This window comes from Pan troglodytes, chromosome 6, assembly GCF_028858775.2.
Source record: "Pan troglodytes isolate AG18354 chromosome 6, NHGRI_mPanTro3-v2.0_pri, whole genome shotgun sequence".
Classification (NCBI taxonomy): domain Eukaryota; kingdom Metazoa; phylum Chordata; class Mammalia; order Primates; family Hominidae; genus Pan; species Pan troglodytes.
In genome coordinates, this window is record NC_072404.2 from 81,316,913 (window position 1) to 81,331,748 (window position 14,836).

The 14,836-nt window shown below is 45.9% G+C and overlaps 1 protein-coding gene across 15 annotated transcripts in view; it reads left to right on the forward strand.

The window, feature by feature from the left end:
- The window catches only part of LOC751032 (uncharacterized), a 341,389-nt gene that overhangs the window by 272,149 nt on the left and 54,404 nt on the right, over window positions 1–14,836 (forward strand). For 12 of the 15 annotated variants that reach the window (XR_010158493.1, XR_010158494.1, XR_010158496.1 and 9 more), the window contains exons 27-28: window positions 7,772–7,955; window positions 11,013–11,101. Coding sequence is in view for 9 of the 15 variants with exons in the window: in XM_063814431.1 (XP_063670501.1) it covers window positions 7,772–7,955; window positions 11,013–11,101 (273 nt within the window). In the remaining 6 variants the exon portion in view is untranslated. Of the gene's footprint in view, window positions 1–7,771; window positions 7,956–10,924; window positions 11,133–14,836 lie in introns of those variants that run through there. The other 3 variants (XR_010158498.1, XM_063814438.1, XM_063814437.1) reach the window with 3 other exon arrangements.

Sequence of the window (14,836 nt, forward strand, 5' to 3'; positions counted from 1 at the left end):
TGAAACCCCATCTCTTCTAAAAATACAAAAAATGAGTCAGGCATGGTGGTGGGTGCCTGTAATCCCAGCCACTCAGGAGGCGGGGGCAGCAGAATGGCTTAAACTTGGGAGGCGGAGGTTGCAGTGACCCAAGGTTGCACCATTGCACTCCAGCCTGGGCAACAAGAGCAAAACTACATGTCAAAAAAAAAAAAAAAAAAAAAGAGAACCTGTGGATGAGTTCCCACATGGCTTCCTAACGGGCTGCGGCTCTCCTAGGAGTCTCTCGCTCATGGGAAAGGCACAAACTGAATGCGGAAGGAAATCCCATTGCTGTGGAAGTCCCATTGTTAGGAAGCTCTGCTTTTCTGGAGTTCAAATTTGCATTCATGACGCTTGAAACCGTCAGAGCTGGGTGTGTCCTCCTACAACAAATCACTTTACTCTCTCTCTCTCCTAGTTAACAGGCTTTCAAATATTAGAACATCCATGTTCTGACCTCATTAAAATTGCTCTTTTGTGGAATGAAAAGCTCTGATTTAACCCGTCTTTAAGCCTGGTATGCATATTCCTCTCTGTTCCGGCCACCTTGTCTAGACACACTACACTGAGGCAGTGCCCATCTTAGATGATGTTGATACATTGTCAAAAAATGGGCAAACCAGGTGCGGTGGCTCACACTTGTAATCCCAGCACTTTTGGAAGCCGATGCCGACAGATAACCAGAGGTGAGGAGGTTGAGATCAGCCTGGCCAACATGGTGAAACCTGTCTGTTTTTCTGTAAAAATACAGAAACAATGAGCTGGGCGTGGGAGTGCACTTCTGTAATCCCAGCTACTTGTGGGGCTGAGGCAGGAGAATCACTTGAACCGGGAAGGTGGAGGTTCCAGTGAGCCGAGATCACGACACTACACTCCAGCCTGGGCGACAGAGTGAGACTCCGACTCAAAAAAAAAAAAAAGTGCCAGACAGCCCAGGTTTGGTCTGATATGTTCAGAAAAAAGCAAAACAGTCACCTCTCACCTTTTCTTTTCCTGCAATGATGCCGTTTAATACAACAATGGCTGTAGGTATGCTGCAGAAATATCATTCAAGTGAAACAGAAGGGCTTTCCTGGCTGGACACAGCGGTCACTCCTGCAATCCCAACACTTTGGTTGGCTAAGGTGGGAGGATTTCTTGCGGCCAGGAGTTCGAGGCTGCAGTGAGCTGTGATCCACCACTGCATTCCAGGCTGGGCATCAGAGTGAGGCCTCTCTCTAAAAAAAACCCTTCACTCCCCAAAAAAAGGGATTCTCAAATACCAGCCTTTCAGCATGAGGATCACATGGAGGAACATTAAGACACAGATGCTGGGACCCAGCCCTATTGATTGTAATTTAAAAACTGAGGTGAGGCCTGATTTAGCTCCGTCATTGGAATCCATTCAGATTTGAAATTCTCTGAGTTGGACAGTGCAAGAGAGATCCTAAAGAAAGCAAAGTCACTGTGGACTGAAATGAGCTGACAAGGTTTTCTGAGCGTGGTGAAATATGATCTGGGCCTCGCTTGGGAGGGCTGTGGCCAGGCCTTGAGTCCGTGGCTCGGTGGGGCCTTCTGAAACAGCCTCCAAGCTGCGCCCCCCCCCTTCATTTGCTAGTGGATGACCCCCTCCAGCAGCTTTGGTGCTGATGGGAATAAGTCGACCTGCAGCGGAAGTTCAGCCCAAGTCTCAGCCCAGCAGCTTCTCCACACCTGTCCGGGGTCTGGTCATGCTGCCGTCTCTGCGGTTCTCTGCGGAGTCGTGGTTTCTGTACCTTGAAGAGAACTTCCCCTCTGGGACCCAGAAACCCAGTGAATCCTCAGGAAAAAAGGGAATGAAATTACTGAAGACAACTCTGTGGCGGGGAGATGGAAAAGAGGCTCTCTCTTTTTTTTTTTCCTAATATTTTGAGACAGAGTTTCGCTTTTGTCACCCAGGCTGCAGTGCAGTGGCTCCATCTCGGCTCACTGCAACCTCTGCCTCCCAGGTTCAAGCGATTCTCCTGCCTCAGCCTCCCGAGTAGCTGAGATTACAGGCACCCACCACCACTCCCGCCTAATTTTTGTATTTTTTTAGTAGGGACAGGGTTTCGTCATGTTTGCCAGGCTGGTCTTGAACACCTGACTTCAAATGATCCACCCGCCTCTGCCTCTCAAAGTGCTAGGAATACAGGCATAAGACACTGCACCCGGCCTGTTTTTGTTTTTTAGAGACAAGGTCTCTGTTGCCTTGGCTGGGGTGCAGTGGTACAATCAGCTCTCTGTTGCCTCCTGGGCTCAAGCAATCCTCTTCTCTCAGCCTCCCAAGTAGCTGAGACTACAGGTGCATGCCTGTAGTAGATATAGCATCTTGCTCTGTTGCCCAGACTGGTCTTGAACTCTTGGTCACAAGCGATCCTCTTGCCTTGGCCTCTCAAAGTGCTGGAATTACACGCGTGAGCCATTGAGCCCAACCAGATAAGATGATCTTTAAGGGCCCTTCCCATGGTACCATATCCAAGTCAGCGAGACTGTGGCTATAGCAAGTTTAACATAACCAGATACGCTAGTATTCTGGGCTGCATGGTGTGCCCCCCACCCCTAATTCGTGTATTGAAGCCATGACCCTCCAGACCTTAGAGGTGACCTTATTGGAACCAGAGTCTTTACAGAGGTGATCAAGTTAAAATGAGGTCACTAGAGGCCAGGCACGGTGGCTCACACCTGTAATCCCAGCACTTTGGGAGGCCGAGGCAGGCAGATAATGAGCCCAAGAGACCGAGACCATGATGTCCAACATGGTGAAACCCTGTCTCTACTAAAAATACAAAAATTAGCCAGGCGTGGTGGTGTGGGCCTGTAGTCCCGGCTACTCAGGAGGCTGAGGCAAGAGAATCACTTGAACCCGGAAGGCAGAGATTGCAGTCAGCCAAGATCATGCCACTACACTCCAGCCTGGGTGACAGAGTGAGACTCTATCTCAAAAAAATAAAAATTAAAAAACTAAAAACCTACAGCACGGCCTTTTACATAATGCAATGGTTTGGTAAGCAGATGCACCCCAGGGAGGTAGTGGCAGATTCAGTCAACCTTCCCAGCAGCGTGGAGACGCAGTCAGGCATAGCAGGTGTTGATGTGGTTTGAACCCACAGCTTGGCTCAAATCCACACTCCCCTACTTAGTACCGAGTGAAGCCACTTACCCTCTAAGTGCCTTACTTTTCTTTTCTTTTCTTTTCTTTTTTCTTTTTTCGAGATAGAGTCTCGCTCTGTCACCCAGGCTGGAGTGCAGTGGCATGATCTTGGCTCACTGCAAACTTTGCCTTCCAGGTTCAAGCAATTCTCCTGCCTCAGCCTCCCAAGTAGCTGGGATTACAGGTGCCCACCACCATGCCGGGCTAATTTTTGTATTTTTGATAGAGATGGGGTTTCACCATAGTGCCCAGGCTGGTGTCGAACTCCTGACCTCAAGTGATCTGTCTGCCTCGGCCTCCCAAAGTACTAGGATTAGAGGCATGAGCCACCACACCTGGCCACTTTTCTTATCTATATTTGTTATGTGGATGACTTGTGTTAACGCAAATAAGATGCTGCTCGTCATCTTTAAAGAAAATAGGTGGCAACCTGTTATAGCAAGTCCTGTTTTTATTTGTACTTATGAGGCTTTAATTAAACGCTAAGAATTAAAATGCACATAATATTAGACTTTACCTCACAAACTGGCTTCAATTATTCGATGAGACTTATATGTATTACTTAAATGAGGTTAAATTTAACCTTTAAAAAATGATTTATTGTGGCTGGGCACAGTGGCTCACACCTGTAATCCCAGCACTTTGGGAGGCCAAGGCAGACGGATCACTTGAGGCCAGGAGTTGAAGACCAGCCTGACCAACACGGCAAAACCCCATCTCCGCTAAAAATACAAAAATTAGCCAGGCATGGTGGTGCACACCTGTAATCCTAGCTACTCAGGAGCCTGAGACACAAGAATCGCTTGAACCCGGGAGGCAGAGGTTGCAAGGAGGTGAGATCACACCACTGCACTCCAGCCTGGGCAGTAGAGTGAGGCTCTGCCTTAAAACAAAGAAAAATGATTTTGGGGGATGATGGGGTGTCACTATGTTGACCAGGCTTGTCTCAAACTCCTTGCCTCAAGCAATCCACCCACCTCAGCCTCCCAAGTAGCTGGAATTACAGGCACATGCCACCACGCCTGGCTAATGTGTGTGTGTGTGTGTGTGTGTGTGTGTGTGTGTGTGTGTAGAAACAAGGTCTTACTGTGTTGTTTAAGCTGCTCTCAAACTCCTGGGCTCAAGTGATCCTCCCACCTCGGCCTCCCAAAGCATTGGAATTACAGGTGTGAGCCACCTCACTGAGCCCTCCACCTTTCAGCTGAACGCAGAAAAGTACAATCTTTTAACCCAAAGCGTTCCTCACACTTAGGGTCAGGAAGAGCCCTTCATGCCCTGGAGGCAACTACTAACCCTCTGCTAAACACTCTGACTCTGGGTGTGAGAAACACACCTACTGTGCCCCACATATTTTTCCAAATACAACTTAATTTAGCCTTCACGACAACCCTGGAGTGAAGGATCATTAACTTTATTTCATAGATGTGGAAACTGAGACTCAGAGGCAGGAAATGACCTCCTTCTGGAGGCTGCAAATTCTTTGATGCTCCTTTGATCAACAGGTGGGAGCTGGCCAGAGGTGGTGGCTCACACCTATAATCCCAGCACTTTGGGAGGCCAAGGTGGGAGGATTGACTGAGGCCAGGAGTTTGAAACTAGCCTGGGCAACATAGCAAGACCTCATCTCTACAAAAAATACACAAATTAGCAGGGTGTGGTGGTGCACACCTGTAGTCGCAGCCACTCGGGAGGCTGAAGTGGTAGCATTGCTTGAGCCCAGGAGGTTGAGGCTGGAGTGAGCCATGATCAAGCCACTGCTCTCCAGCCGAGGAGATGGAGATAGACCCTGTCTCAAACAACAACAAAAAAATAGGTGAGGGTCAGCCAGGCATGGTGGCTCACGCCTGTAATCCTAGAACTTTGGGAGGCCAAGGTGGGAGGATTGCTTGAGACCAGGACTTCAAGACCAGCCTGGGCAGCCTAGCAAGATCCCATATATCCAGGCCTCAAATAATCCGCCCACCTTGACCTTTCACTTAGCATAACATCCCCAAGTTCAATCATAGTGTTACAAGTGACAGGATCTCCTTATTTTTAAGGCTGAATTAAATACTCCATTGTATGTATATATCACATTTTCTTTATCCATTCATGTGCGGATGGACATTTTTTTCTTGCTCCTTTAAAATAAGTTCACTATCTATTAGCCTGGGCAACGTGGCAAGACCCCATGTCCACAAACAATAAAAACGATTAGCTGGGTGTGGTGGTCTGTGCCCCGTAGTCCCAGCTACTCAGGAGGCTGAGGCAGGGGAGCACTTGAACCTGGAAGGTGGAGGCCACAGTGAGCCATGATCACACCACTGCACTCCAGCCTGGGTGGCAGTGGTGTCTTCAAGAAAGAAATAATAAAATAAAATAATTTCATCATTTATCTCACCTAAATATGTATTCTTGAATACTATTGTTTTGCCTGGTCTTTTTTTTTTTTTTTTTTTTTTGAGACGGAGTCTTGCTCTGTTGCCCAGGCCGGAGTGCAGTGGTGCGTTCTCGGCTCACTGCAAGCTCCGTCTCCTGGGTTCACGCCATTCTCCTGCCTCAGCCTCCCGAGTAGCTGGGACTACAGGTGCCCGCCACCACGTCCGGCTAATTTTTTGTATTTTTAGTAGAGACAGGGTTTCACCGTGTTAGCCAGGATGGTCTCAATCTCCTGACCTCGTGATCCGCCTGCCTCAGCCTTCCAAAGTGCTGGGATTACAGGCATGAACCACCGCGCCCGGCCCCCGTTCTCCTTACTGGGTATGTTAAAATTATTTCTTTCAAAGGGAAAGGCTGGTCAAAGTGCAACGGTCTTTACAACTAATTGATCACAACCAGTTACAGATTTTTTTGTTCCTTCTCCACTCCAACTGCTTCACTTGACTAGCATAAGGGAAAAAAAAAAAAGAGGAAAGAAAGAAAATGCTAAACTATTTAATCTGGGCTAGTAAATAGCCAGAAAGAACTTTATAAAAGTGAAATATACAAAATGACACTAGTATGTTTAACTAAAGGTCTAGTTATGACACTTAAATTTGCACATGTTATAGATAATATCAATATAAAAACTGATAGCATGGGTCCATTTTTAATAAATATATAAATATTTTAAACTTTCTAGATCTAAAGCTTAAGGACTATGGAGTGGATCTCATTGAAGTTTCAGGCAATGGATGTGGGGTAGAAGAAGAAAAGTTCGAAGGCTTAAGTAAGTTAACTTTTTCTAATCCTATTATAAAATAATTGGGCCACATGTCTTAGAATTTTGAGTAACACTGTCTTGGGAAACACAAAAACAGTTTTTTTAAAGCCAGTTACTAGATATCATGTATATTTATTGTTATAGCACTTGAAATATCTTAGTCCTTACTTTATACTCTCTTTCAGCTCTGAAACATCACACATCTAAGATTCAAGAGTTTGCCGACGTACCTCAGGTTGAAACTTTTGGCTTTCGGGGGGAAGCTCTGAGCTCACTTTGTGCACTGAGGTGATAAAATATTTTTATCCATTCACTTGACCCCTTAGAAAAACCTCTCTGGAAATTAATTGGAATCATTATTATTTACAATTTTCTGTCTCAATATCTCAGCTTCTAGCTTCTGAATTCTGTTTTGTCTCACTGCCAATCTAAGTCCTAGTACTTCTGAAATGTGAGCAATAAATGAATGAAATGAAGCAAATAGTATTGTTAAAAAAATTGGTTACCCTTATTAGAACAGTAACTTCTCAATTTGAACATAACATATAGGTAATAAATGATAGTTACCATTGGTTTTCATTATCAATTTTTAGGGAAACATTTCACCAAAGCACTACTTAATTACAGCACAGATACTAAATTTTTATAAATAACTACATGCGCACAGACACACGCACACACACATATATATATATACATACATATATATATATATTTTTTTTTTTAGAGTCACACACTGTCACCCAGGCTGGAGTGCAGTGGCACAGTCTCAGCTCACTGCAATCTCTGCCTCCCAGGTTCAAGTGATTCTTGTGCCTCAGCCTCCTGAAGAGCTTGGACTACAGCGTGCACCACCACTCTTGGCTATTTTTTGTATTTTTAATAGAGATAGGGTTTTGCCATGTTGCCCAGGCTGGTCTGGAACTCCAGGCCTCAAGTGATCTGCCCTCCTTGGCCTCCCAAAGTGCTGGAATTACAGGCACGAGCCACCGCACCCTGCCCTACATATACATTTTAATTATAATATCTTTTGGATTCTTTAAAAAAAAATTTTAAAAATTTTAAAAAATTCTTTAAAAAAATTCTTTTAAAAATTTTTGTTTGAAGAGTAATAACAAAACAAATCTCTGAGAATCAATAAATCTTGAGATCATTTATGGTTTTGCAATTCAACCTGAAAAACGAAGTCAAAGTTTTTATCAAAACAAAGCATGTTTAGTGCTCTCTGTCTCACTGTCTTTTAGATGCCAAACCTTAGATTTTATGATGACTCCTCAACTGTTAGATCTCAGTTATCTCAGAGGGATCATCAGCTTTTTAAGAAAGTTTTGAGAGAAAAGCAAGTGAAGAAAAGAGTAGTCAGTGCCCAACATCACGGATCTCTCACTGAACACACCATGCCTGGTATTCTCTCACAGCGATGTCACCATTTCTACCTGCCACGTATCGGCGAAGGTTGGGACTCGACTGGTGTTTGATCACGATGGGAAAATCATCCAGAAAACCCCCTACCCCCACCCCAGAGGGACCACAGTCAGCGTGAAGCAGTTATTTTCTACGCTACCTGTGCGCCATAAGGAATTTCAAAGGAATATTAAGAAGGTACAGTAAATTAATCTCGGTTTTCAAGAGTATTGGTTAATGCACATGAGCAAAAGATTTTACTAAAGATGTTTATTCTTCAGTTGATTCTCTTCCCCTAATTTATTGTGAAATGCTTTATTTGCATTTCTCATTAAAGACTTAACTTCAGGGTGATTTACTTTTTTCTTTTTATCACATAGTGTTTATTAGGACTGGGAAACATAGTGAGACTCTGTCTCTATGAAAAATTAAAAAAAAAATTGACTGGGCATGGTGGCATGCACCTGTAGTTCCAGCTACTTGGGAGGCTGAAGTGGGAGGATCACTTGAGCCCAGGAACCTGAGACTGCAGTGAGCTATGATTGCGTCACTACACTTCAGACTGTGAGACAGAGTAAGACCCTGTCTGGAAAAATATATATACATAGATATACATTTTCTTTATTTTTTATTTTTATCTTTTTTTGAGATGGAGTCTCACTTTGGCGCCCTGGTTGCAGTGCAGTGGCGCGATCTCAGTTCACTGCAACCTCCACCTGCCAAGTTCAAGCGATTCTCCTGCTTCAGCCTTCTGAGTAGCTACCATTACAGGCACGCGCCACCACGCCCAGCTAATTTTTGTATTTTCAGTGGAGACGGGGTTCCACCATGTTGTCCAGGCTGGCCAGGCTGGTCTCGAATTCCTGCCCTCAGGTGATCCGCCCACCTCGGCCTCTCAAAGTGCTGGGATTACAGGCGTGAGCCACCATGCCTGACCTTATGTACTTATATTTTTATGAGAATATTTCTCTTGGTTTTCTGATAAATGAGTTACTGGAACCCTTATGAATTTGAATGCAAATGAAAACAGCTAAATGTTATATAATTGTTGTGTTTAAAAAGCAGATTATAAAACTGTCTATATTATATGATCACAGTTTTATGAAAACAAAACAACGGGCCTAAATGTGTATAGTATAAAGACTGGAAGAGTCAGCACTTCCATGTTCTCAGCGGTTATCCTTGGATGTGAGATCTCATGCACTTTTTGCTCTCTTCTTTGTGCCTTTCCATTTTGCATGCATATTTCTTATAATCTAAAAAGTTACTTAAACATATGCAGCTAAAAACTTTTTTTACTTGTAAAGCATTCGGTGCTAATTTTAACTTTTTTTGTTTAGACGGAGTCTTCTCACTCTGTCGCCCAGGCTGGAGTGCAGTGGTGTGATCTTGGCTCACTGCAACCTCCGCCTCCTGGGTTCAAGTGATTCTCCTACCTCAGCCTCCCAAGTAGCTGGGATTATAGGTGTGTGTCACCACACCCAGCTAATTTTTGTATTTTTAGTAGAGATGGGGTTTCACCATGTTGGCCAGGCTGGTCTTGCACCCCTGATCTCAAGTGATCTGCCCACCTCAGCCTCCCAAAGTGCTGGGATTTCAGGCGTGAGCCACCACGCCCGGCTTTTTTTTTAAAGCTTTTTTGTAAGTCAGCCAGCAAGAACACAGGAGGAAGTACTCAAATCTCCCTTACACAGCTGGGGGCTATGTCAGGTTTTATAAGCGTAGGGTAATGAGGTGTGATTTGATTGGATCTTGCAATAAAGTAATGCTGGGAGGTGTGATCTGACTGGATCCTGCCATGGGGTGACACCAAAACTCAATGTGATTGGATCCTGGCTCCTGCCTTGGGGTGTCTGGTTCTTAAATCGGTCCGAGCTCTTCAGGCTGAGCTCTTAGGTTCCACTCCACGGTGGCACGCTTGGTTAACCTGGGCATGCACAGGGTACATGACCTTCAACCTGCGGGTCGATGGCAATTGAAAAACAACTGACAACTTCATTACATAAAAGTTGAACTGATTCGGGTGCGGTGACTCACGCCTGTAATCCCAGCACTTTGGGAGGCCAAGGCAGGTGGATCACCTGAGGTCGAGGAGTTCAAGACCAGCCTGGCCAAAATGGTGAAACCCCGTCTCTACTAAAAATATAAATATTAGCCAGGCGTGGTGGTGCACCCTTGTAATCCCAGCTACCCCAGAGGCTGAGGCAGCAGAATGCTTGAACCTAGGACGTGGAGGTTGCAGTGAGCTGAGATCGTGCCATTGCACTCCAGCCTGGGTGACAAGAGTGAAACTCCATCAAAAAAAAAGAAAAAGTTGAACTAGATTTGGTCTGATGCAGTTACAGATTAACAAACCGCGTCCCACCCTCCTGCAAACACCTTCCACTCCTCATTCTTGAGGGATTAGGGATGGAGGTCATGCTTCTGTATCGACTTCATGCTGACCAGGGGCACTTAGTCCCCTAAAGTGAGAGGAATGAAACTCTTGGGCTTCTGAGTTCAGATGAGTTCTGGGGTCACCCGGAGTAGCTTGAAAGGCTGGTATTGTTGTAATACAAGCTGAAGGTGGAAGTGTTGGATCCTGGAGGACAAACAGCTCACCATCCATTTAAATAAATAGGACCAAAAAGTAACAGAACAGTGGCCACGAGGGGCCCCAACAGAGGAAGAAACCAGGTGAGGTGTGGTATAGTGGACTCGACTGCCTTCTAAATCTCAGTGGTTGTCCGGGTGCGGTGGCTCACGCCTGTAATTCCAGCAAAAGAAGAGCCGAGGCAGGGTGATCACGAGGTCAGGAGTTCAAGACCAGCCGGGCAAACATGGTGAAACCCCGTCTCTACTGAAAATACAAAAATTAGCCAGGTGTGGTGGCGTGTGCTGTAGTCCCAGCTACTAGGGAGGCTGAGGCAGGAGAATTGCTTGAACCTGGGAGGCGGAGGTTGCAGTGAGCCGAGATTGTGCCACTGCACTCCAGCCTAGGTAACAGAGCGGGACTCCATCTCAGTCAATCAATCAATCTCAGTGGTTGAACTACCCTTGATATGGTTCAGCTCTGTATCCCCAACCAAATCTCATGTCAAATTGCAATTCCCAGTGTTGAGGGAGGGACCCGGTGGGAGGTGATTGGCTCGTGGCGGCTGACGTCCCCCTTGCTGTTCTCGTGATAGTGAGTGAGCGCTCATGGGATCTGGTTGTTTAGAAGCGTGCAGCCCTCCCACTTCACTCTCTCTGTCTCTCCTGCTCCACCATGGCCAGAAACGTGCCTGCTTCCCCTTCGCCTTCTGCCGTGATTGTCAGTTTCTTGAGGCCTCCCCAGCCATGCTTCCTGTACAGCCTGCAGAACTGTGAGTCAATTAAACCTCTTTTCTTCATAAATTCCCCAGTTTCCAGTAGTTCTTTATAGCAGTGTGAAAACAGACTAATGGACCCTTCTGGTTGAAGGAATGTAGCCATTCTGCTTGTTTAACTATTTCCTTTCTGTTCATCTCTATTTCCCGGGAGGTGTTTATCCAAGTGCAATAGGAGATATTGGTGACTGCAGAGTCCCCTCAGTGTTCTGCTAGTAAATAGTTGAAGGTTGATCAGTGATCTCCAGCATTTTCAGTCTGGCATGGAAAAGCCCCCATGTAACTGGTAAAGGTATCAGTAAGCACCAGGAGGTATCTAAATCCACCAGGAGCCATAGGCATCATGTTGATGTCCATTTACCAGTCTTCCCTGGCAAGATTCTCTGAATTGTACTGCCTTGGCCAAAAGAGGTATGGGAGGGGCTGGGCACAGTGGCTCGCGCCTGTAATCCCAGCATTTTGGGAGACCAATTCGGGTAGATCATTAGAGGTCAGGGGTTCAAGACCATCCTGGCCAACATGGTGACATTCCATCTCTACTGAAAATACAAAAAGTTAGCTGGGTTTGGTGTTGGGTGCCTGTAATCCCAGCTACTCGGGAGGCTGAGGCAGGATAATCACTTGAACCTGGGAGGAGTAGGTGGCAGTGAGCTGAGATCTCACCATTGCACTCCAGCCTGGGCAACAAGAGTGAAATTTCATCTCAAAAAATAAAAAAAGAAGTCTGGGTGTGGTGGCTCGTGCCTGTAATCCCAGGACTTTGGGAGGCCAGGATGGGTGGATCATGAGGTCAGGAGTTCAAGACCAGCCTGGCCTAGATGGTGAAACCCTGTCTCGAGTAAAAATACAAATATTAGCTGGGCATGGTGGCACACACCTGTAATCTCAGCTACTCAGAAGTCTGAGACAGAAGAATTGCCAAAACCCGGGAGGGAGAGGTTGCAGTGAGCCGAGATCGCGCCACTGCACTCTAGCCTGGGTGACAGAGCAAGACTCCGTCTCAAAAGAAAGAAAGAGAAAGGAAATTCCCCAGGGAAGTACCTCAGCTTATTTCATGAAGAGGTACTGAAGGAAGCAGAGGCACGTGGAGGACTTCCCCACCTCGTGCAGCTATTTGGGCCATGGCGTCTGAAATGTATTATTTCAGAGTCACCCCTTTGATGACCTTGGCAGTGGACTGCAGTCATCTGTTTAGGCCTTTCCATGGCCCGTGTCAGTGCCGGTATTTCTGTCTATTGCACATTTGATTTCCTTGCTGTTGGCATTTAGAAGGCCCCCTGTTTCCCAGATCACACCACGGGCATGGACTGCAGAGATTGCGTCTTGTGAGTCTGTAGAAACAGTCAAGGCCTTGTCCTCTCTTAGGTCCAGAGCTCAGGTTAATGCAGATTTTCCCAGCCGTCTGTGCTGAAGTCCCTGTGGGGAGGCTCCCGGCTGGTTTCCTGTAGGTAGACAGCTACACATCCTGCCCTTCATTGGCTTCTTTTCATGAAGCTCCTGCTGTCTACAAAACATGTCTCCCTTTTCTTCTTGAACCACATCTCTGTTATTGAAACTCTAGAAGTCAGCCAGGCACAGTGGCTATGCCTGTAATCCCAGCGCTTTGGGAGGCCAAGGTGGGCGGATCACCTGAGGTCAGGAGTTCAAGACCAGCCTGGCCAACATGGCGAAACCCTGTCTCTAATACAAATACTAAAATTAGCCAAGCATGGTGGCCACTGCACTCCAGCCTGGGTGACAGAGCAAGACTCTGTCTCAAATAAAGAAAGAGAAAGTATCACGCTTTTCAGAGTTCTGTGGGTTGTTATAGTGAATTATCAAACCTGAGGACGTGGTGGGAACCTCCAAATTTGCAGCCAGTTGGTGAGAAGTACATGCGGTCTGTGGACACCCAAGCTTGCAGCTGCATCTGAAGCGAGGGCAGCCTAGCGGGGGCTGGTGGCCTTAACCTGTGGCATTTGATGTAACATCAGGGAGTTGACATCAGAATTACATCACACAGGCCAGGTGCAGTGGCTCATGCTTATAATCCCAGCAATTAGAAAGGCAAGATAAGAAGATCGCTTGAGCTTGAGTCTGAGCCCGCAGTGAGCTATGACCGCACCACTGTACCCCAGTCTGGGTGACAGCACAAGACCCCGACTCCAAAAATAAAAAAGAAAAATCACAAAGAATTGCATGGCAGAGTGCCTGTCTTTCACAGCTTGAACTGTTGCAGGAACTTTCTTTTTTTCTTTCTTTTTTCTTTTGTGATGGAGTCTCGCCCTTTCACCCAGGCTGGAGTGCAGTGGCACCATCTCGGCTCACTGCAGGCTCCGCCTCCTGGGTTCACACCATTCTCCTGCCTCAGCCTCCGGAGTAGCTGGGACTACAGGCCCCTGCCACCGCGCCCAGCTAATTTTTTGTATTTTTAGCAGAGATGGGGTTTCACCGTATTAGCCAGGGTGGTCTTGATCTCCTGACCTCATGATCCGCCCACCTCAGCCTCCCAAAGTGCTGGGATTACAGTCCTGAACCACCGCGCCTGGACTTTTTTTTTTTTTTTTTTTTTTGAGAGGGGTTGGGGAGACATATTCTCTGCTAGTGATTCTCCTGCCTGGTCTCGAACTCCTGCTGGGATCACAGGCGTGAGCTACCACGCCCAGCCACCTTTAGAGTTTTCTTACCACCTGGTTTTCCTCTCTCAATATCTTTCTCTCATTTCCTGCTTTAAAACTCTAGCTTGGGGTCTGGGCACAGTAGCTCATGCCTATAATCCCAGCAGTTTGGGAGACTGAGGCGGGTGGATCACTTGAGGTCAGGAGTTTGAGACCAGCCTGGCCAACATGGTGAAACCTTGTCTCTACTATTTTTACAAAAGTTAGTCAGACGTACAGGCGGGTGCCTGTAGTCCCAGCTACTTGGGAGGCTGAGGCAGGAGAATTTGCTTGAACGCGGAGGTGAAAGTTGCAGGGAGCCGAGGTTGTGCCACTGCACTCCAGCCTGGGAGACAGAGCGAGACTGTCTCCAAAACAAACAAACAAACAAACAAAAAAACCCTGTAGCTTGGGATCAGCCTTCTCTTCTGTTGTTTTTCTTTAAAAAATAAAAATTAAAAATAGGCTTCAAGTGATCCTCCCGCCATGACCTCCAAAACTGCTGGGATTGTAGGTGTGAGCACTGCACCCAGCCTTATGTTTTTTTCTACATAAAAAACAGCACAGGATTATCTTCCAAAGCTAATAAATATGTTCAAATAACCACAACCCCATTAAGGAAAAATGTCACTTGACAGCAAATAATCAATCCAGACCACAATATGATCACACTCACTGTGAAGGTGAGAAAAGTTCATCTTTATTATGTTTCCCCAAGAGATGCACTGCACTGTTCTCTTGAAAACACACAGCTCGTGTCCTCCTTTAGAACACACATCCTCTTTAAAGTAACATACAAACATGCCAAAACAAGATAAAAAATTCCATCTGAATTCTCACATTTCAAACATACACTAAATATCAAATAAAAATTTATTTTTGCAAGAATTTAGGGGAACTACCACATAGCTATTAATGTAATATATATGTTAACTAAGTATCATAGATAAAAACCATGCTCCCTTCAGCAGCACGTGTAATAATAGATACCAACATTGAAAGGTAAAAGATTTAGGATGAAAAGAATCCTCTCTTAAAAAGGAAAACAAAATTATATGTATGTGTATACAACAGTTATAACACCCATCACACAGCT